At 44.0% G+C, this 23735-nt stretch overlaps 1 protein-coding gene across 2 annotated transcripts in view; it reads left to right on the forward strand.

Moving 5' to 3' along the window:
- Positions 1-21710, forward strand: part of CPVL (carboxypeptidase, vitellogenic like) — a 101364-nt gene extending 79654 nt beyond the window's left edge. For both annotated transcript variants that reach the window (XM_023753827.1, XM_023753828.1), the window contains exons 12-13: positions 31-213; positions 21461-21710. In XM_023753827.1, the coding sequence (XP_023609595.1) occupies positions 31-213; positions 21461-21565 (288 nt within the window). In that variant the 3' untranslated portion in view covers positions 21566-21710. The remainder of the gene's footprint in view (positions 1-30; positions 214-21460) is intronic.
- Positions 21711-23735: the final 2025 nt, after the last annotated feature.

A 23735-nucleotide genomic window follows, 5' to 3' on the forward strand; every position in this document is an offset into this window, starting at 1 on the left:
TGCATTTGTACCCGGCTCGATTTCATGTAGGTGCTCATCTACAATGGCCAACTGGACATCATCGTGGCAGCCCCCCTGACAGAGCGCTCCCTGATGGCCATGAATTGGAAAGGATCCCGGGAATACAAGAAAGCAGAAAGAAAAGTTTGGAAGATCTTTAAATCTGATAAGGAAGTGGCTGGTTACGTGCGGCAAGTGGGTAACTTCCATCAGGTAGGAACATGCTTTGGGACCTTCGGCTTGTGGGAATGGGAGAGTGGGTTGAAAACAAAGCCTAAAAACATCGATCAGGCATGGCTGGCCTCAAGCAGAGGCCCACACCAGCCAAAATGTGGCCTCTGCGGTCCTACTTTCCACACGGGAAGAGTGGTCTGCTTTTCTGTTGAAGTACACAAGACCAAAGTGTAGGCATTGTTCAGCAGTCAAAAAGAGAATACTCAGCCCCCAAAAGGTGAATCATTAATGAGAGAATTAGTGTATTTGGGAACAAAAGGGGAGCTTGAACAAATTTCATGAGGAAAGGTCAATGTAATCTCCTTTGGCCAATCTATGATCATATTTGTATATTATACCTGGAGCCCAAGACAAAATCTCTCTATCTGATGCCCCTAGTGTGACCTCCCCTTTAGGGATCAGATCAGATATTACTCCTGGCCAAGCCTGTCCACCCCGCCTTTGTTTTCGGATCTCGGCTCCTCAGGACAAGGCTTCTCCAATGATTACTTGACGGTTGCACTGTTCGCCTCCAGAAAGTTTTTGGAGAAATTAGAAAGCCCCTCAGCAAGCATTTGCTTAGTCAAGAGAAGAAATTTACATGTTTTGGACTTGATTTTTATTTCCCTCAATTTTTTATTTGAAGCAACATTGGGACCTCAATTTTGGCTCCCTAGGTGTTTGGGATTCTAAATGCTCAAGTTTTTCATTAGGCAAATCCATGCTCCAAACAGAAATTAATCAGACACATACTTCCTTGAAAGTACTTCAATTTGACATAATAAATGAGAGTTCACAAAGAATTTCATAGGGGTTACTGGGTTACTTTTACATTAGAAGAATTGATAGATCAAGTAAAATTAGGGGTGTTCTAATGTAAAAAGTATAGATTTGCCTACCCCACCCCAGTCATTCTAATCATTAAAAGCATGTGAGAAATTTAGATATTGCCCAAAATGTTAACTACCTTGATGAACAAAAGAAACCGTTGAAAGACATATTTCTGGGCTCTGGTGAGAGGAATCTCTACTTATAAGAATGTACATAACAAAAGGAGAATTATAAATGATAAAAATCAATATCAGGGCAAATGAATGAAAATCAACTCTTTGGGGAAAGTTGTCATATTAATAGTTAGGCCATTAAGGGCAGACTTGAATGTTGAACGGCCAGGGAGCAATGGACACGTCAGGTGTCCCCCATCTGCTCACTGCTTGAGGAGGGTGGCAGCGGGCACACTCGGCATGTCCTCCGGGTCCTTTCATGGCTGCCTCCGCCACCTGTTAATTCGTGTCCCCAGCCCAGCCTGTGAGCGCTGCCGTGCTTGGCATTGCACACGTGTCCCGTGCAGCTCTGTGCATAGAGCAGCCGCTTGGGAGACCAGATTGTGGCTGCATGTGCCACAGAGGTAGACAAAGGGATTGCCTGCCACTCAGAAACTTGTGGCAAATATCACACGGCGCCCGCTGACCCTTCTCGTGAATGCAAAACACATTGAGAGCTGCCATGGCACTCCCCCGGCTGCCAAAAACGGGCAACAAAGGAACAAGGCCCACATATGTTTGTGATAGGGAGGGTTTCACCACGCAGCATGTCATGTAGGTGATTTACAAATGTTGGCAGAGCTCCTGCCCGAAGTGCTGGGTGGAGGGTGGGGTGGTGGGTAGAGATGAGGGCAGAATGGAGGAGGGAAGAGGTCCCGTGTTAAGAAAGGCATCCTCTGTCAGGCTGGACCGAGCAGAGTCCAAATGTCAAGCGGCTGATAATGAAAACAGCGGACCTTAGCCATGGACTTGCTTTCCAGCATGAGACACACAGCACAGAAGCATGCATATGTGTCTGCCAAAATAGAAACCGCCCTCCCTGCCAAACTCCACAGCTCTTAACTTAAAAATCGAAACCAAAGTAGACTTATTTTTGGATGGTTCCTTAAAATGCCCACTTAAAGGAGTGACAGCTCCCCGCAGGGAGCAACAGGGTGCTGGGAGAGGGAGCGGGCGTCCCCAGGTATTCCCGGCAAGCGATGCCCAGGGAAACCAGGCAGCTGCGGCCAGCCTCAGAGGCCAGGTGAAGGGCGAAGGTGGGCGCTCGACCTGGCCGAGAGGGAACAAGCCTTTGGCATCTGTACCATTCTAACAATTGGACACGGCCTGGTCGTCTGGGGCAGTGGCCTTTTCTGAGCCTCAGTTTGTTCATCTGTAAAATGCCAGGTTCGGACTGAGTTATCGCTAAGATAGCTTCTAAGAAATAACTGAAATATCTACTTTTTAGTAATGCCCAGAGGGGCACAGTTAGCAAGAAATATAGAATAGCATAGTGGCCTTCAGTGTATATATTTATAGGTATAGATATACACACACACACCTAATATTAGTGTGTGTGTGGATAGATAGATAGATAGATAAATAGATAGATAGATCTACTAGTATTGACTCAGGTATGTGTTATGTGTGTGTGTGTATATATATGTATATAAATGTATATGTGCATGTGTGTATATGTATATATGTGTGTATGTAAGTATATATGTCTGTGTGTATGTGTGTATATATGTGTATGTGTGTGTGTGTAGTCAATATATATTGATTTAATAATGTTACAGGTAGATCAGAGGTCTAATCCTCTTTCTCCTTGGCTGGTGACAACCCATGGCCATCACTGTCAAGGCCACTTTGCTGCTTCCTTTGGGGTCTTTCTCTGTCCTCCGAATGTCAGAGTTGCTGCCATGGTCTCTTTTGATGCTGTCATGGTCTTTGAAATTCAGGACATTTTGTTCTTACATCACTGAATTGTCATCTGAACCCCAAGGAAGTTTTGACTCCACATTTAGAAATATAAATTTGTAATCAGAATAATAGCAACACTGATGACTTTCTTTAAGAACATTTTCCTAGAACAAATTTTATTAAGCTAATATTTTCTGGCATAAGCATTGAAACCATTACAGGTTTTTCTATCTTTATTTTACTGAAAATATTTTTTTGAAATTATTTTCCATATGAACATTGAAAGAAAAGGCACTGGTCAGTTTTCATTCTTATCCAACCTTACTGGGCATAGCTTCTGATATTATGCCTTTAGCAAATATCCAACAAGTCTGTATTCCCTGATTGTAGTTTAAGCCATTGTATTTTTATTTTGTTTTCATTATCAGTATCAGTTCAGGTTATTCAGTGATTTCAGGATGGAACATCTCAGAGAGGTAACATTTTACAGCTGAAACGACTTTCAGATCTAATGTTCCAGATGGAGAAACAAAGCCCAGAGGTTAAGGGACTGCCCCAAAGTCTCCTACCCATTTCATGTCGGAGCTGAGACCCCAGGCCTTCTGGTTTCCAGTCCAGTGGTTTTCAGCTTCTCAAGGGGACCCACCTCTGGAATGACAGATTGGCAGAAATATGCTAATATATTTAAAATAGGAACCTGCATATGTTAGTTATAATTACAGCAGGCCTGAGAAATAATGTGTTTCACATCTAGGATTAGCTGTGAGGTCACATAGCTCACCTCCCATAGACAGAGTATCTGGAATTTTAGAAAGTACTAGAGCTTAGTAGGTGGTGAGACCGGGTTCATGCACTGGTAGGAAAAGTTGTGATTTTATCTGGGAACTTGTGCTAAAAGCACAGATGCTAAAATTGGCTAAGATGAGCAGAGAAAACACGGTGGGTGGGCAGAACCTTGAGTATGGAAGAGTATTTGGGGCAGGGCACAGGCAGAGTGCTTAACCCAGTTTCTAGTCTGGAGCCTGGATAATAAAAGCTGGGAGAGAAAGTGGAAGGGGATTGTGGAGCCTCTGTGGTAGGCAAAGGGGTGTTTATTATATAGGCACTGGGCAGCCATTGAAGGTTGTTGGGGTTTTCCCCAATTTTTTTTTATTGTGGTAAAACACAAAACATAAAATTTACCACCTCAACCATTTTTAAGTGTACAGTTCAGTGGTATTACATATGTTTGTGGGCAACCGTCACCACCATTCATCTCCGTAGCACTTTTCATCTTGGAACACTGAAACCCTGGCCCACTGAATAGTATATCCCCCACCCCAACCCTCTCCCTAGCTCTGGAACCACCATTCTACTTTCTGTCTCCATGAATCTGACTCCTCTAAGTCTCTCAAAGTGGCAGCAGACACCACTTGTCACCATGGAAGGTGTGTAAGCACGTGTTCTTTGGGAAGTTTAAAATGTCAGCAAGAGGATGGATTCGGGGTGGAGAGAGGTCAGGGTAGGGGAATCCCTGGGAAACAGGGAATATATTAGGAGCTTTATGGGAAGAAGGTGCTCCCGTACTTCCTGAGACCTTCAGCTAGAGGTTGAGTCCAGAGCAAAGGAACCGCCACCCTCAAAGCTTGGTCATTCTGGAGAGTCATGATCAATGGCGGGTTGTCTGGTATCAGGAGAGGAAGGTAGACTGTGGAGTTAGACAAGCCTGGTTTATATGTTAGCTTTGTCACTTACTAGCTTTGGGCTGGTTTCTTGTTCTGTACACTCAGAGGGAGATCAGTTACTTCACAGGGTATCAGGAAGGCCACGGGAGCATGTGCAAGCCCTCGGGCCTGTGGTCTGCCACACCCCTTTTTGTGACATTCTGGTAGCTCCCCTAGATTTTATGTGATAGAATGTACTACTTTATAAATAAGGAACCAGAAGTTTCACCCGAGAAACTCGCTTAAGGCTTCAAATAGTAGTCATATCTGAGATTTGACAACCCAAACCGACCTTTCCCCTGCACCACTGTGCCTTTGAGCCCGAGAGGGCAGTGGAGTGGGAAGGGGTGGAACACTCGGGTTGGCCAGATCTAGCCCACATGTGTGCTCTGTGTGTGTAGGAGGTGGTGGTGGTCACAAAGTTGGGTGGAGTGTTGGCAATGGACAGTCTTTGGCAGCGCATCCAGTCCACATGGAATCACTTGTCCCCTACAGGCAAGAGGGTGCCTCCAGGGAGGAGGAGGAGGGGGAAAGCATGTTGTGCAGACAGAAAGCATAACTCCAGCTTCCCAGCTGTGCTTTCCTAAAACGAACATGATCTTTATTGCGCTTCTTTGACTACACACAATTAAAAGAATAACCATGGTGCTTTGAGTGGAAGGATTTGAGGGTTTCCTCGGATAATCCACAGAGAGCTGGCCACCTGCCTTTCTTGAATTTCCTGCTGACAGTTCATTTTTTTAAATAATTTTAAACAGCTTTGGGAGCATTATGAACTATTTCTGAAGGAAATAACAGTTCCAGGCAGGTCTTCACCACGTTCTTGATTGCATTGACAAACTCAGAGTAAGCAACGAGCAATAAATGTGACTGGTTGAGAGGGAGTGAGCATTTAAGACACTATGTAATGGAGGAAAGTAACTGCTAGACAGATTTGAGACAATGATTGCCAAATGCAGCTAATTCCCTGGGAAAATGTTTTGGCGTTGTTACAGAAACTGTTCAACAGGATCTTCATCTCTCTCCCAGCCCTGTTCCCTTCCACAAAGAGGGAAGTCCAGATTCATGGGTTCTTTGTCTCCATCTTTTAGACCTAGGAAAGTTCTTCTGTCCTTTTATAGGAATCAGTCTGTGGCCAGAAAAACCAGAACATAGCAATCAACCCACATCCCACATCCTCAGAAGTAAAACCTCCTAGATCTCATGGCAGTCACAGGTTGAGTTCTCCAGAAGTAAACATTGAGGCCAAGTTTGGGATACAAGATGTTTATTAGGAAGTGACACATGTGAAAGGAAGGGGTGGGAAGTCGGGCTATGGCACAGGCCATCTAAACCTTGGCCAACCTGCAGGGAACTCCAGAGAGAGTCTTTTCTATCAGTATTCCACATCAGGCCCAAATGACCAGGCCTTTCTATCCCCACCTCACTCAGTCACCAAATGTGGGCCTCATCATAGGGAAGATTGCTCTGTGCAGCTGAGGCAGACCCCGAAGGGGCTGGGAGCTGGAGGCTTTCTGTTGACGGGACTCCCTGCAGCTGGGCAGCAAGTGCACCTTTGTAGGGGGATCTGATGGTGGGTCTCTATGTCTATCACAATGGCCACCCAACTCTCAGGAGTAGGGCGTTTACCGAAGACCACATGGGATATTGGTCTTCCTTTGTCTGTATTAGGTAAGCTTTCACCTAAACTCTCAGTGTAATCCTGTCTTCTATCTGCTTTAGAAAGATGTGTCCAGCCTTGCTTTTCAGTTCATGTCAAGATTCCAAGATAGGATCACCAGATCTTTCAAGAAAAGAATAGAGCATTGTCAGTATTTTTTTTTAGTTTATTATGGAATAAGAAGTCACACCAAAATGTAGTGACTTAAACACAGTAATGTATTATTCCTCACAATGATATGGGGGGAATGGGCTCAGCCAGGTGGTTCTTCTGATTCAGAAGATGCAGACTGAGGTCATACATGCGAATGCATTCAGCTGAGAGTTTGGTGAAAGCTAAGCTATCCAAGATGGTCTCCTCTCCTCCAGGGCTCTCTCCAGATGGCCTCTAACCATGCAGTGTCCTGGCCTGGCCTTCACAGCATGAGGGCTGGTCCCCCAAATTGAGAAGCAAAAGATGCCAGTCCTTGTAAAGCCAGGGTTCCAAAGTCCATTGCATTCTCTGGGTCAAAGAAAATCACAGAGCAAGGCCAGATTCATCTTGATGGGAAGAATAGCAACGAATGTTGAACTAAATTAGTGTGTCTCAACCCTTACAAATACAGATCCCCAGGCCCTGTCTCCAGTTATTCTGACTTTATTAGTCTGAGGTAGGACCCGAGCCTCAGTATTTGTCTTAGGGAATTCTAATACATAGCTTTGTCCTTTGTATGTGCTTTGTCCCTTTATTGGTACTAAAATGGCCTTCATCTTGCAGGAAACCTGTGTGGCTTATGTTTGGATAAACTTCCACTCTGATGCCTAACGTGTTTTCTAAACCCTGACCTATGATATTTACTTCCAGGCCAACCAGAAACCTGAGAACATAGTTTTACTCTTAACAAACCAGCCATTGAGCAGAAGCATCACATTTAGCAAAGTGCCCCCTAGTCCACAGTGTCTACTGGTGTGACGCTCTTTCTCTGAAATCTTCAGCCAAGACCTGAAGTCAAATTTCAGACCACAGTCTCCACCATGCATTGTAGGTTTACAAGTGGCCTTTGTTCTCTCAAAACACTGACAGACCGTAGGTAATTCAGACTTGTAGAAAAACTATTTCATTCATTCAAAACATTAGCTTCCTTTACCCAGCCGAGTTTTTGCCCTGTACTGAAACAACGTGGTCCTCGCATGCAGTGTCTTTAGGTAGCAGTGTATGTGTGGTCCTTTCCAACACAGACACCATTCGATCAAGCATGGTCTACTGTAAACACCATCCACAGGGGTTCTCAGCAGCATGTGGCCCACCAGTCACAGTGAACGTGTTCCTGGATATTATGTCCTTATTCTTTGTTCCTGGATGTTAATTATTGGTCACATGCTATAATGGATGGATACAACTAATTCTATGTCAAAGCAAGAATTCAAATGCATCAATTAGACTGAAGCCTTATCAGGAATAAGCTTAGCACTTCCAGGAGGTGATCGTCAGGTTATTGAAGAAGGGTTCTTAACCTGGGTTCAGGCCTGTGCTTAGGATTCAAGGGGTCAGTGAACTCAGATGGGGAAAAAAAATTACAGCTTTATTTGTACTAACCTCTAACCAAAACAGCATTTCCTTCCATTATGAATTTTAAAATTTAGCATTTCCTGCCATTATGAGTGTAGGCAACAAACCACAGCGGCATTGGCAGTGCCTTTGACTTTGTCACCAATAGAAAGCAGAAGTATTTCCATATCAAATACATATGCTGTTGCAAATACCTTGAAACAATGTTTATGGCCATTGCTACTTTAAAATTATAGTAGTTATCAGACTCATTGGTAGTTCTTATTGAATGTGTTCATATAGAAATATGTATATTAATATATCACAAATTTGTTTCTTATTAGATTGATAATTTCAATGTAATGGCTTCATGTGTGGTCTATTTTATTATATACTAGAGGCCCAGTGCACGAATTCGTGCACTGGTGGGGTCCCTCGGCCTGGCCTGCACCCTCTCGAAATCTGGCACCCTCGGGGGATGTCGGACTGCCAGTTTTGGCCTGATCCCCACAGGCCAGGCCGAGGGACCCCCCACCAGTGCACAAATTCATACACCGGGCCTCTAGTATGCATATAAGATCTTTGGTTAATCCCTTCCCCCCCTCCCCCCTTCCCTCTGAGATTCATCTGTCTGTTCCATGTTTCCATGCCTGTGCGTTGAGTGTCTCCCCCCTGGTGGTCAGTGAGCATCATAGCTACTGGTCAAATGGTTAAATGGTCACTTAGGCTTTTATATAGATAGATATTTATATAATATACATATTACTATATATATTTTAATTAGACTATTTGAATTGTTAAAAATAATTTATAGACCCTCACCAAACCAAACCCCAAACCACCTTTGGTGACTTCAGATAGAGAAGTTATGAGCTTAGCTATCAAGTAGACTTGAATTTTATTTCTAATGTATTTCAATGGCAACTCTACTTCTACTATCACCATACTCCAGTGACCTTGTAGTATAGGGATTAGGGCTAGATACTATGTTAGACCTGGTTTCCCTCCTTGTTATACCACTTACTAGTTGTGTGACCTTGGGCAAATTACTTAAGCTCTCCAAGAGATTCCTCATCTGTGAGGTTGGGATAATATTAACACCTACCTCTCTCACAGAAGGATTGATTATTAGGATTAACTGAAAGAATGCTTATACATTACTTGACACTCTACCTGGCAGCTAGTAAGCATGTAATATTTATTCCTACAGCCTTTATTGATGTCCAGCATTAATCTGTTTTCACAGAGCAAGCAGCTCTTCCCCTAAGAGGGTCCTTAATAGATACTGGGTTTTAAAGGCTCAGATGATGAAATGGGCTAAATATTATTTATCAGAAAGGTCTGGCCCTACTGTAATTGTATCCAGTTTCAGCTTCACTGTAATAAGGAAACTCTTGCTGAGAAATGGAAGAAAGAGAGAGGGCTGTGAGGGATTCTGCATTTTGCTCCAGGGCAGTCTAATGATAGTACGTAGAAGTGGCTGCATCAAGTAATGAGATGTTTCTAAGGCACTGAGTTTCTTCTAGTTGAACAATAATCTGAACCATCCCTGTTGACAATAAATGGAGCACCCAGCCTTTTTGTTTTTGTTTTTCCACCTGGACTTAGCTTCTAACATATGGAAGCAGAGAAGAAGAGGAATATGGAGTTTAGATTAGAGAGTAAAAAACAATCCAGAAAAAAATACAGTAAAATATTTGGCAACTTGCTCTTCTGCTGTCCAGCATGGAGATGTGGGTGTTTGTTTTTGTTCCTAACATTTATTTATTTTTTATGCAGCAACTGGAGTCCCGAGGTTTAGATTCTGGCAGCAGCTCTGTCTCCTTAGAGCTGCTTTCCAGAAGGGCACTTCCCATGGTTGCCTTTGTTTCTATTCAGTTGCTTCTCTATCTCCTCCTGCTTAGTTTTTAGACTGACAGCCCATCTCCTCATCTCTGGGTTGGGCAGAAGAAAATAGCAGAGCAGAGAACATGTTAAATTTCTTAAAGATTTATTTTTTTGTGAGTTGGCAGCATCAGTAGGTGGCTTTTCTTTTCTTAAATTAAAAATTGAATAATAGCCAAAGAATATGTATAATATTTGTGTAAAAGTAAACAGACAGTGGTAAATGAACACCCTTAGACTTAGCCAGCTGGTTTAAGAAATGCAACATCACCGCGAGTTTGCCCTCCCCAATCCTATCCCGTCCTCACTGTCCTAGATTTTGTTTTCACCATCCTTTTCCCCTTTTTAAAAATTAATAGTTTTACTACAGATATGCATCTCCATAAACAGATATATCTTCATAAACAATATTTTACTTTTCATGTTTAGTTTTAGAGAAAGTGATTGCTCTGTATGTGTTTTGCAATAACATACTTTTGCTATGCAATGCTTTGTGAGATTCACCCATGTTGATATGTGCAGTTGTGCCTCATCCTTTTTCATCGCTGCATAGTATTCTATTGCATGCTTATATTCTCTGTCCATTCCATTGCTACTGAACATTTGGGTTGTTTCCAGTTTTCTGCAACTACCAATTTTGCTGCTGTGAACTTTCTTGCACATGTCTCCTTGTGCCCTGCGTGTAAGAGTTTCTGTAAGTATATTGCCTAGAGGTGGAATTGATGAGTTCACAGGATTCAAGCATCTTCAACTGCATAAGATAATGCCAACTTATTTATTCTTGCCAGTAATGTGTAAGAATTCTGGTTATTCCACCGTATCATCAAATCTTGGACTTGTCTCTAGTCATCTTTCCCTCAGGCTTCAGTGGAAGAGGGGATTAATGTCCTTCCCATGTCTAACACTCATGGTTTGCCTTCTTCTCTTGCTGTCTTTCCCGTCTTCTTCCCTGGCTACCATCAGACTGAGACCAGCATCCACGCACAGTGACGGTGCAGGGAACATGGCATGTCTAAGTGTTGGTGCTGCTTTGGTTTTGCAGAGGCATTTTTCATTCAGGATGTCCTGAGCTGAGGTTGGCTACCAAAATATCCAGCTCAAAAAAAAATCAGACATGTATTCTTTTGACATCATTTTACATCCACTCGCCCACAGTGGCTCAGTCTAAGAAGCAACTAGATAAAATAGACAGGTTTCAACTCACGTCGTGGATTTGCAGGCAAGCCCCAGACCGTCTGGGAGAAGGACCTGAATATTTTTCCGACACAGCACGAGGCCCCTCACTTCCATTATTTTTCCATTAAAACAACAAGGAAGGGAAGTTATTTAGAAGTTGCTTTGCTATGAGTCTTACCAGAAAATTAAGAAAAATTGTAATTGGCAAATATTACTCACTCAGTCCCTTAGCTAGCATTTCTCACATCTGCCTTCCAATAGCCTTCTCATTGCCATGGCTTGATTCATTTCCCAGTGCTCAACACAGAAACCACACAGAATTACTTAACAAGAAAAACACTGATTTTATACAGCATTTTGGAGACACTAGAAAAAAATGATGGCTACCCCACATTATAAATTCTAAAATAAAATAGTTTCTCCCTGTGGTGTTTTAAGAAAAGGCAGAAGTTTTAAGAGTTGCTATTGAATGACTCTCTAAATATGTGTTTTATGTTGTTGTTTAAATGTTTTGCCTTTTACAAGGGCCTCCATAGCTGTTCTTAACTAGTCTCCCTCCTCTCCAATCTCCCCTCCTCTCTGTGCTTTTTCCGAAAGGCAAGTCTGGTCGTGTTTTCCCTTGTTTCAAACCTCTCACTGACTCTGCTATCTGCAGAATCAAGTCCAAGCTCTTTACTGGAATAGTGATGATGGTTGGTCTGGCCTCAGCTTCCTTCCCCAACCTGACCGCTCACTCTCCCTTTTTCCCAATTAGAATTTTGAGAAAGAAAACAAAACACCTTATAACTTTCCAAACTCCCCCTGCTGTTTCGTCAGCCAGCAGTTTCCATGGGATGCCCTCCCTCTTCCTCATAAGGCCCTTTCTCCTCCACTGCCTGGAAGCCTCCATGTGCCGTTCAAAGCTAAGCTGCAGCATCGCCTGTGGGAAGCCCTCCTCCCGGAACGCCTCCCTGTCCTCTCTGGGCCACTTTCCCATTGCAGGGACCGCACTGGGGGTCCTTTTAACTCTGTAGTCACCTTCCTCCCCTGTTCCACACTGAGCTCCTCGAGGACAGGAATGATGTACGCTTTCTGTTGGTAGCAAGCCCTTAGCACAGATCCTGGCACTCAGTAAATGTTCAGCGAATTAGAATTAAAATCAAACTGGCCCCTGCCTCATGCCTACACCCTTCTCGTGTGTGTGTGTGTGTGTGTGTGTGTGTGTGTGTGTGTGTGTGTGTCAGAGCCAGTAGCAAAAGCCCTGCACACGCTCTGGTGCTCTGACTGGCTCCGAGTGGCTGTGAGTATCTCTGAGTCCATGTATTCTTCTCAACTCTCCCATCCGACTACGCCAGGGCTGGTTCCCGCTTGAACCTTGCCCACTGTACTAACTCTTGGGAACTTAGTCCAAGTTCCTCCTTTATCTTCTGCTCACTAGACAGCAGGTGTTGGGTCCGAGCCCCTCTGCCTGGGGCTGGCCCTCCTAGGACCCTGGGTCTTAGACGGAGAAGCCATGAGAGGTTGTGGGTGTATAAGAATGAGTCTTTATTGCTAAAGCCAGTGGCCATATAGCCATCAGACAAGAACAGTCTTCACAGCAAAGTCCATAGAGGCAGGCAGCCGGACACTGGCTGGTGAACATAGATCTTTCCCATAAAGCAGCATCAGTCTCTGTACCCACAGCTATTATCTGAGCAGCCGCACGCTGCCTCCTGGACTCACTGCCTCACATCATAGCAGTACCTGAGCTCTCCGGCTCAGCAGCTTCCCCGGTCTCTCCTGCCCAGCTGCTCTCTCTAGCAGACTTCTTCTCACTCCATCCTCAGCTGACTCCAGCCTGCTCCAGCTAACTAGCTGGTCAGTTACCTACTTTTACACTATTTAGACAAAGAAGGCTTGGTGCCAATAGTTATATCAATAATATTGGCTACTGAAGGGCACAGTGTACTGTGTGTCCTTGCACCCGCTCATGGTATCTTGGCCTGATTAGGAATCCCAGGCTCAGAGTCCTTGAACATCCCACTTAGACACATGCCCAGAGTGGCCTTTGGCCATTCTGGTGTATTGATAACAAGGCCTCTGTGCTCCCACTGGCCTTGACTATCCGGGGACCTGGCATGGTTCCCACAGTGTGTGTGTGTGTGCGTGTGTGTGTGTGTGTGTGTGTGTACTACAATTCTCAAGGAATGCTATTGTCACTCCCCAATTGTACACACCACAATGTCTTCTAGGAAACAGACTAGACATGAGGAGATAATGAATAGTTCAAAACAATCCGCTCTGAGCCAAAGGATGCACTGCTGATGTCAGCTGAAGACTATTTCCTTTCTGTGTGACATAGGGGGAGGGAGGGGAGCATCCTGGGAAACCAGTTTATGGAAGGTGGTGGAAAAGCTTCATTATCTCAGGGGCTGACTGCAGTGTCGTCTCCTTTTAAAATATTGAATCCTTGCTATTTGATTTATTTTCCTTTCCTTAAAAAAGGACACAGCTTGCTTCCTGAAAACAAAGGAAATAATAAACAATAGCAACTCCCAATTTTACTCTGATTACTTGCCAAGAGTCCTCTTGGTTTATGTGATTCTTTTTCAATAGAGAGGACTTATTAGCATAAAAAGAATGCTTCTAAATTAAGCTACCCAAATATGCACTTAGCTAATTCTCAGGGAGCTAATTTATTGTATTATTTAAAACATAAATTGGATAGCAGATCTATTTACTGAGGTATAGCTGCTAGGCAATGATGCATAATCTTCTCTTAACTGTTGAGTGGTTTTTAATACTCTATTGAAATTTCACAGAGAACCATTTCATTATGGGAAGTGAATAAATACGAAGAAGTTTCACATCTAAAGTATTATCCACACATGGAGGATGGGTTTTAAAAATTAATACTATTTGAGGAACAAAGAAGGAATTGGGTTTGCTTTTTAAACAGTGACCTTTTTTTGTTGTTTAATTTAAGGAAGTGTAGCCAGAGTCACGAAATCGCTTGTGGGGATGTTAAACAGAGCCAGAGAGTTAACAAAGTGGAGGGTGGAGTCGGGTAGAGAAATGGACAGGGGGATGAATAAAATAATGTTATGTTAAGACTGTCCCATTGTCCCCTGGACTAAGGGCCCCATTTTACTTTGCACCATCTTTGCTTTGGTAGTAAAAACGGTGTGCCTTGTTTTCTTTCAAGTACCAGTAATGGCATCATAAAAATGCTGTGTGCTTTGGCATATTCTGTACCTGAAATTCCTGGAACCTGGGGACATTTGCAGGTCCGGAGTCCCCTTAGGCTGGGGGTCAGGAACACAGTTAAACCTAGAAGCCCTGTCTGGTCAGTTGTCCCAAACAGACCCGCTCTGGAGGGTCTCAAGGGCTCTAACACCAGCGGAGGTTCCGAGAACCCGGTGGTATGGCTTTAACATGACTCTTGCCAATTTCACTGCAGGGTTGGACACAGGCGACAGGGCCTTCTCGCCTTCCTGCGGGTATTTGCAACCCGGCCCGTCTGATTTCCTGAGCCAAGGTGTCAGAGACACTTCGGCCTACGAATGCAGATTGTAAAGCTAGATAGTGAGGAAGGGTCATTAATTTACCCATTTGGGTGGATGTTTCTTTGATTGATTTTGAGAAAGAGGAAGAATGCCCAAATATCATCTTTCCCCAGTAGAGCCAAAACGTCAGAGAACCAGTGGCCTGAGGGTGAACCGGGTTGGGAGGGAGGAGAGATGCCAATCTGTAGTGGTTGTCAATTTCTCTGGTGGGAATACTCCCACCACGGCCGGGTTCAAGCTACCAAAGTGACGTCCTGGATGTGGAGCAGAGCAGCGATGTGCACAGGTGCAAGAGCCCAGCCCTCCACTGTAAACCCAGCCTGCAATGTTTGCGGGAGACACAGTATTAGCAGGCTGGCTCGCTCTGGCTTCCATGTTCCCCAGAAGTAGCGAGTGAGTCAGGCTCTCGGTCCTCAGGACACTGCCGGTTAGAGCATTCCCTGCCGCCCCTCTACCCTCCCCTCCCACTCAGTCTGTCCTCAAAGGAAAACTACAAATGCAGATCGTAAAGCCAGATACTGAGGAAGGGTCATTAATGACCTGGATTGTGCTTTTTATCCTCTTGTGGCTGTCAAATATAAAACTGGACATGGAGGAAGTGGAGTTTCTATTACTTTTTAATTGCATCAAATCCTTTTGTTGTTAAGTGGGTTCTTAAAAGGGAAAAAAGACAGAACAGCTTTCTCTCATTCTGCTAAGACAAGTAAGGTCTTGCTCGCTTGACATTTCTGTGTGGAGAGAAGAGGGTGTTTGGCATTGAATGTGGCGGAAGGGGGTGGAGGGAAAGAATGGGCAGATCCTGGTGTTGGCAGACTTAGGGCTAAAACTCACTCTCAGTAGTTAAGTCAAGTCTATTGACAGAGGCTGGAGCTCGTGTTCAAGCTGCTTTCTTACTGTCACTGGGACCTTGCCCACGGGAAGGAGGGATTCATTGCATGGAAATGAAAGAAGCCTGGGAGAGAAATATGCCCCTCCTGAAAAATATCTTATAATCCTTTCTTTCTGAAAAGTATAGTAATGCATTTTGTAGTTATTACTATCTCTATATATAAAAGGCTAATACGCAAAAGTGTTCCCTTGGGAGTTCGACCGGGAGAACGGGAGTTCAATCGCTCCCGTTGACATGTGCTGACCACCAGGGGCAGCATGGAACATGGCGGGCAACCAGCAGCAGCAGGGTGCTGAGGGAGTGAGGGAAGGAGAAGGCAGGGAGGCAAAGAGGCGGGGAACCTGATTGGGCCTGATCACCAACCAGGCCTAGGGACCCTACCCATGCACGGATTTCGTGCACCAGGCCTCTAGATGTAACATATGCTCTTCCTCCACTCTTAAAAGGAAAACTATTCCTTTGACCATAAAAAGTCAGTCAATAGTAGCATGATGACCACTGCTTGAGTGCTTATTATTTGTCTATGTGGCACGTGATTCAAGCTTAATCCATATCTGTGGGCTGAATGCCATGTGGCATTCTATATGCATTCTCTCTTTGAATCCCCACAATAGGTTAAATATCCTTAGAATGACCAACCATCCTGGCTTGCCTGGCACTTTTCAGTTTTTAGCACTGAGACATCTGTGTTTCCAGAAGCCCCTCAACCCTAGCCAAACTGGGACAACTGGTCACCCATATTTTAACTTCATTTTACAGATGAGAAAGTAGAGGCAGTTAAGTCCCTGGCCAAAGTCATAGAGCTGGGCTTAAACCCAGACTGCTGGACCCTGAGCTTACGGTCTTCACCAGCAGGCTTGCTCTTCTGGGGTGGGTTGGTGTGACACACGCTATTGTGACATAGGCAGAAGTGGAAATCCTAAATTACAATATTGTTGCAACCGATTAAGCAAGACGGTGCTTCTGGGAGGCCTTTGGGAACTTTAAAGCAATAGCAAACGTAACTACTGACTACTCTAGGAATGTCTACCGCTGCAAGGGCCACATGTAAGTGAGCGAAAGCAGCCTCCCCCTCCTATTTAATGATCACTTGCTACGCTAGAGGTGTAGAGTTATAAATCTCCGGAGTTGTCCCTGGGTGTCATGGGAGTAACTGTGAGCCTTGATTTCTGCTTTGTTTTTTGTGTATTTTTTTTAAGTGACTTGCCTCTTTTTTTGTTGACAGGTGGCTGCTAACAAGCTTTGGCTTGTTTTTAATTCTCCTTCCCAAGTACCTTTACATTTTAGTATATTTTTTATTTGAGTGCATATTTATTTTATTTCTACATACAGGTAGTTTCTGAAAGCTAACAGGTAGGATTTCATAAATATGCAATGGAATAAAAAATAGCAAAAGAATTTAGTGTAAGTCAGAAGCCATAACAAACAAGGTTCTCTTGTGTCTCCATCATTCCATTGTGACAAACAAGAACTATAAATCTATCCTGTCGCCTGCCTCCCCAGCCTGCATCTCCCAGGGGCTTCTTTTCTTCTGTCTTGGTCAATGGCAACATCCCTTGCGAGAAAGCCTGCAGTGGGGAGCATGTGTGTGTGGCTTAGGGGGGCTGCTTTCACTCCAGCTTTATATATAATTAATCACTAACTTCCCTGCTTCCACCCCAACATCCCTCTTTTCCTTCTCCTTCTCAGCACCTGTGCTATGAACCTACATCACTGCTCACCTGAACATCTAGTCGCCTCACTTGCCCCAGTATCATTTCATTCCTCAGCCCCTGCTCAGTCATCTTTCTATAATGCAAATCTGAGCATGTCCCTACCTGGACCATATATCACCCTCTGGGAGAGTAAACCCATAGAGACAGAAAGCTGAGCAGTGACTGCCAGGTTCTGGCAGGGAGAGGGGAGAGAGAGCGCTGGCTAATGGTAATGGGGCCTCCTTTGTGATGAAAACATTCTGCAGCTAGATAGTGGTGACGGCTGCACAGCATTGTGAATGCACTAACTGCTACTGACTTGTTCACTGTGAAATGCTTAGAAGGGTCATTTTCTTTTATGTCACACATTTTATTTTAACACACACACACATCCTATCAGATAAGGTCGATGCATCTCAGCAGCATGTCTCTCAGGGTTACCTGTTCACCCTCCCTCTGCTTTCCTGAGCCCCAATTGGCAGGTTAAGGCATGGGCACGTGCCATGAGTTCCATGCCCCAATGCTCACACACACACAGTTTCCTCTGTCTGCGATTCGACCCACCCCTCACCCACCCTCCACAATCTGTCCAGTGACCTGTTTCCTCCAAGACTCCCATGCACGCCCCGGCCATCCACATCCACACGCCCAATGGGAATTCTCCTCTATATTTTGTCCCCTGAAAAGGCACGACTGGGAAATCCTTTACTGCCGAGTCCATGTTTCCAGTTCCAGGCAGAATTGTACAGTTCTCTAAAACACAAAGTGAATTGAGGTTTTAACGTGTTTTATAGAACCCTTTTAAAATCCATGACATGTTTGTGACCCCTGGAACATCTGGAACACATGAGTCCGGCGGTTTTGGCTCCAGTGTGGAAACGGCCCAGACATACAGTTTCTGGTGATGAGGCCCTTTCCATCCAGGGAGCCTTGAGATTAATCTTGTCACATTTAAACAGGTGATCGCAGTCCTGTCACATCTAATTGCACACCTTAAAGACTGTGGCGTGGCCTGTGCCCTCGATCTGTAAGGGGGAGCAGCGTGGCGGAAACAACAGAGGGGCTATTTGTCAGCACGCATACATTTATTCCTGAGGCTAACATCGGCAGCATGCTGGCTGTGAGTCTGCTGGAGAGCATCCTCTGAGAACCTGTGGCGAGTGAAAAAGCCTTTGTTCCTGCAAGAGCTTTCCTTTCCCATCTTAACGACACCCTTTTTTATGGTGTTTGGTCATTCCACGTGGCAGCTCAGCATTGGACTGGGGTCAGGCAGGTCTCTGAGAATAAGAATTATAATACCCAGCTGTGTCGTCCCTTCCTGACCACATGATTATCATGGACATGGTGTGTGTGACTGTGTGTGTGTGTGTGTGTTAGTACCAGGAGAGCAGACCATCAGGAAGAAATAAGGTGAGGTCATGCGTAGTCTGTTTGTAGTCTCCCACGAAGTAAATAGAGAATTGCCGGATCTGTCACAGGATAGACACGGTTCTTCACAGAGGAGTCTCTGGACCAACAGCATCAGCATTCCCTTGGAATTGTTGGAGATGCACATACTTAGGCCTCGCCCCCGCCCTTCAGAATTGGATGGGCAGGGCCAAGAAGTCCACTCAACCAACTCAGGTGTTTTTATGCACGTTCAAGTTTGAAACAACTTCCTTCAACCAAGATTGTTGATGCTAACATGGGAAGACAATATCTGAGGGTAGCTGATACAAGCATTTTGATGCTGCATTTTGAATAAGGATAGTTGTTAGGAGAACAATGACAGTGACTAATATTTCCTGAGTATCTCCCCAGGTCACACAGTGTGCTCAGTGTCCCATGGACATGATTCCATTAATTTCTCACACAGTTCACAGCTGTCCCCAGTGGTGATACTTCTTTCCCTGTCGTACAAAGAAACTGAGGCTTGCGGGGGGGGGGGGGTCAGTTATTTAGCCAAAGTCACAGCTTGCCCTGCCTGGAGTCACGTTCCTATGCCCTCATTCCCCCGAGCCCTGGCCTTACCACACTGTGCTGTCCCCATTGGCTGCAGGCTGGCCCTGGACAGAGGATGACCTTAGCTCTGGGGTAGTCGGTTTATTGCTGTTCTGGACCACGGCTGCCAAACTCATTTCCAGTTGAAGCAGCTGGGTTTTGTCACAAACATGACTTCATTAAGTGTCCTCTGCTGAGCTGAAGTTGCATAAAAATCCCTCATCGGATTCCTGCCAAGGCCAGAGATTTGGAGGGGAATGTACAGGAAGAGAATTGTACCCTGAGAGTGTGGGGACAGCGAATTTTACTTTAGAGTCATCTGCAGGGGCCCTTGTCACACATCTGTTTACTTTCCGTCTGTGACAGAGTGGGGCATGGTGGGTTTCCAGACGCAAGCCTGAACACACATGATAGGTGAGCCCCGCTTTCGCTGCGGCAGGGCACAGCGGGCCCCCGATGGAGTGTAACACAAAGCAGGTGTTTCCAATTGCATAGGAGGAGTAGGTGCAATCTCCTGTCGGTAGTGGTGGTCTCCTTCCCTCACCTGCCTCAGCGGGCTGTTGAGAAGTAGGTGAAATGTTCTGTGACTAAGCTGTAAAGTTTGGCCCAAGAGTAAGGAATTATGGTACCAGTACAATGATTTGATTTAAAACACTGGTGTTTGCATCAGAAGCAAGGGTTCTAGCTAATTCTCTCACTTGCAATTGGACAAACCACCTAATAGCTCCAAGTAGCTCAGCCACCTTGAATGAGCCGGTGTGAATGCCGGTGTGAATGCACTCTCATCATTTGTGGGTGCACAGCTTGCAGAGCTGCAACATATAATTCATCCAGCCACGTTGATCCCTCTTACCTCACAGCAAGGGTGCGTGTAGGTGGTGGGTTGGGGGTTCATCTCATAAATGCACTATGTAATATATGTGTACTTTTTCTGCCTCAGTTCCCTCCAGGCTGGAGCAGGTAAAATGAGCCCGGCATCTTTGGAAGGGCTTTGTCAAAGTGATTTTTAATCCTGGGTGTGATTCAACAGCTAGAAGTTACTAATGTGATGCTTGTACTGCGTGTGTTCACTCCCTCCCTCCACTACTAACCCTGTGTTCTCCATGTGCCATAGGACAGCACAGGCCAGGTCGGTCTCTCCTGCATGTGGCCTCCTGACACTCAGTGTCAGCTCTTTCCTGTTGGGACTTGAATCATGAAGGCCTCCCTGTCCTCTATTTGGGACATTTGCTGAACCTCGAGGCTTTCTGAGTGCAGAAACTGGTCCCCCTTTTGTCAATGGGGAGCCTAGCACAAGGGTGGATCCTTTGTAGGTCCATGTGTGGGTCTGAGTTCACCTCAACTAGATGTTTTAAGAATGTTTTTTACATCCTGAGAGGGCTTACAGATGTCCATTGTTATCCAAACTGGTAAGTCTACACTTAAGACTAGTGCATGCTATTGTGTGTTTATATTGCACACAATTTGGGAGAAAGTGTACTGATACCTCCACTTGACTTTGAAATGTGTCAGAAAATAAGGTAGAGCCCTAGCCGGCTTGGCTCAGTGGATAGAGTGTCAGCCTGCGGACTGAGGGGTCCCAGGTTCGATTCCGGCCAAGGGCATATACCTGGGTTGCTGGCTCCATCCCCAGTAGGGGTGTGCAGGAGGCAGCTGATCAATGATTCTCTCTCATCATTGATGTTTCTCTCTCTCCTTCTCCCTTCCTCTCTGAAATAAATAAAGAAATATATTTTTAAAAAATAAGGTAGATTCATACATAAATAGTGGGATCCTTATGCGAGAAAATGAGTAACGTGGATGTTAATGAGAGAATCTAAATGGTGCATATGTGGAAATCTTTCAAATTTGTGTATGTTTAAAAAATTTTTCATAATCAAATGTTGGGGGGAAAGAATGTTCTAACTCTATGCTGCTCAAAAAATGGCCTTTTAAAATTTCAGATGGCAAGGCTTTTTCTTTACTTTTTTTGGATAATGACACCGTCCCCTTTATTAATGGTAAAGCTAATGGGAAGGTGCAGCTCAGTGTGAGGGTGAAGCGGACCAGATAACTGAAGGGTGGAATTGGGTACATTTCTCCCCCAGTTGCAGACAGAGCTGACCTGGGTGTGTCTCCCCACGACAGGGCCTAACCAGGTAAGAATGATAGCACAGCAGAGGGTCGGGGAGAGCAGACAGCTCTTAGCTCCCTCCCAAGTGGAGAAAGACAAGGAGAAATTTTCCAGTTTTATACAAGGTAATGATGAACCCAACTTTGTGTAAAGTTAAATAACTACACAACTTCAAAACTTTCCCACCTTAAAGTACCTATTATTGAAGCTGTCAAAAGCAAGACATTGGCATAGCCCAAGGCATGGATTTCTAGAATATGTTCTGTGTTCATGTAGGCTTTCAGAATACTTCAGTCTGAATCAAACTTTCCATTTACTTAGACTATGCATTTCTCAATATTTCAATTTTTCTTTTCTTTTTCTCCTTTCAGGTCATTGTTCGAGGCGGAGGACACATTTTACCCTATGACCAGCCTCTGAGATCTTTCGACATGATCAATCGATTCATTTTTGATAAAGGGTGGGATCCTTATTGATGGATAAGCTGCTTTTCTCAAAGAGTATGTCAAGGGTTGGAATCTTTAATAAGAAAATTTTCAAAATGGAAAATGTCATACAAATAAGAAAACTATCTTTTTCTATCTGCAAAATGTTTCTCATCAATAAAAATTACCCTTGAAATGATAAGTGAGGTTCTGTTATGTTTCATTACAAAATTAACTTTCAGGAAATGCTGTGGATGAGTGCGAATTATATCTTTTAACTTAAAAGGTGGAAAGAATCTGCAGCAAGAACAAGCTTTGACTTTTTAAATTTAAATCAGGCACTGATTCAGATACATATGTATAAATGGGATGATGGGACCTTGAAAAGGAGTTTTTAATTTCTCCTAAGAGTATGTTAAAAGTACAATAAATGAATAGAGCTGTAACAACATCTTGTTCTATAAATAATAGAGTTTCCTCAGATCACACATATGCAGGGGTTTGGTGAATATTATTGGATAAGAGTAGCTGAATTATTACCCCAAAGGAACAGGTGAAATTAAAACAGTGGTGGGGAAGAGATTCTGGAATGTAGAAAGTCTTAGCATGAAAGGTAGCTTGGAATTCCTTGAAACGGAAATCTCAGATATCAAAGTAATGATGTACCAACTGATGATAAGCAAAGGATCTTAGAGGTCATACTGAATCTTTGCCTTTCCCTTTTTTCTCTTTAATTTGTTGATTTGTTTGAGGTGTACACCTTTACCAGCAGGCCAGCCACGTTACTTATGAGCCATTTCTAATTTGGGTGGTAAAGTCTGTATGTCTGTTAGGCAAATAAACAATGACCTAATTTTGTATAATTGTTGAAATACCAAAAAAAATTGAGATAATCTGGCATCACAATATATTTATAAATAGCATACATTAGTAATTTTCCAACTAAAATATCACATCTGGGCCCATCTTTCCTACTTACGCAGCATGTGCTCATATCTTTGAAATTCTACAGCGTGTTTAGCTTTTTCCACATCGTTACCCTCTCATATTACCCATCTACGATTTGGCTCTCTGGAGAACTAAATTTAAAAAGTCAAAGCTTGTTCTTGCTGCAGATACTTTATTGAGTTGTTTTAATATTTCATTTTGTGCCTTATTTCATTCAGGTTTTGATCTTCCTTTGGGTTTTTTTTTTTATACACATATTTCATTGGTCCCATCTACTACAAATCATCAAGTCAAACATTGTGATCAAAAGCAGCTTTAATTATTGCAAGGGAAAAAAACACTGGAGTGGGATGGAGGAGTGTGCAAAAACGTTTACATAGAGCCCCATCAGCAAGTTAAAACAGTTGTATTTGGTCCCACAAATATGTGGTAGAAAGGGTACCAGCTGTGCCTGAGAGACCTGGGATTTAGCTCTGATGTCACACATGCACTGATGTTTTTGGATAAGGCCTTTGCAGTACTAGCCTCCCAGAGTCCCCGAGAAGGTAGCCAGGAGAGGAGATTGCTGGGGTTCGCATGCCATTGTAATAGGACCTATTTTAAAAGGATGCCACGACATGATATAGTCAATCTTCATTATTCATGGATTCCATATGTGTACTCACCTATTCGCTGAAAATGTACTTGTAATACCCAAATCAATACTTGGTGTCATCCAGAAACATGTGTAGAATGACAAAAACTTTGAGTCATCCATATGCATGTTGTCAGCTGAGGTCAAGTGAGGTCACACTCTGCCTTCTCATGGCAGCTCTCCTACTGGGAACATAGCCTTTTTTTTGGTACATTTAGTGCCACATTTTCACGTTTTTGCTTTTTGTTGGTGATTTTGCTGTTTGAAAGGCTCCTAAGCATAGCGCTGAATTTAAGTGGCCTTAAAATTTGTGCTAACAATATAGTATGCTTTCATTTAGAAGGAAGGGAGAAAAGTAGGGCTGAAGGAAGGGAGGGAGGGAGACACAAAGGATTTGTAAAGAATAGAGTGTCTTTTTTAAAATATATTTTTATTTATTTCAGAGAGAGAAGGGAAAGGGAGAGACAGAAACATCAGCGATGAGAGACAATCATTAATCTTCTGCCTCCTTACACGTCCTACACTAGGGATTGAGCCTGCAACCTGGACATGTGCCCTGATCAGGAATGGAATCGAACTATGTCCTCCTGGTTCACAGGTCCTGAGACATGCCGGCTTGGACAAGAATAATGTGTCTTT

This window comes from Myotis lucifugus, unplaced genomic scaffold (genome assembly GCF_000147115.1).
Source record: "Myotis lucifugus unplaced genomic scaffold, Myoluc2.0 scaffold_52, whole genome shotgun sequence".
NCBI lineage: Eukaryota > Metazoa > Chordata > Mammalia > Chiroptera > Vespertilionidae > Myotis > Myotis lucifugus.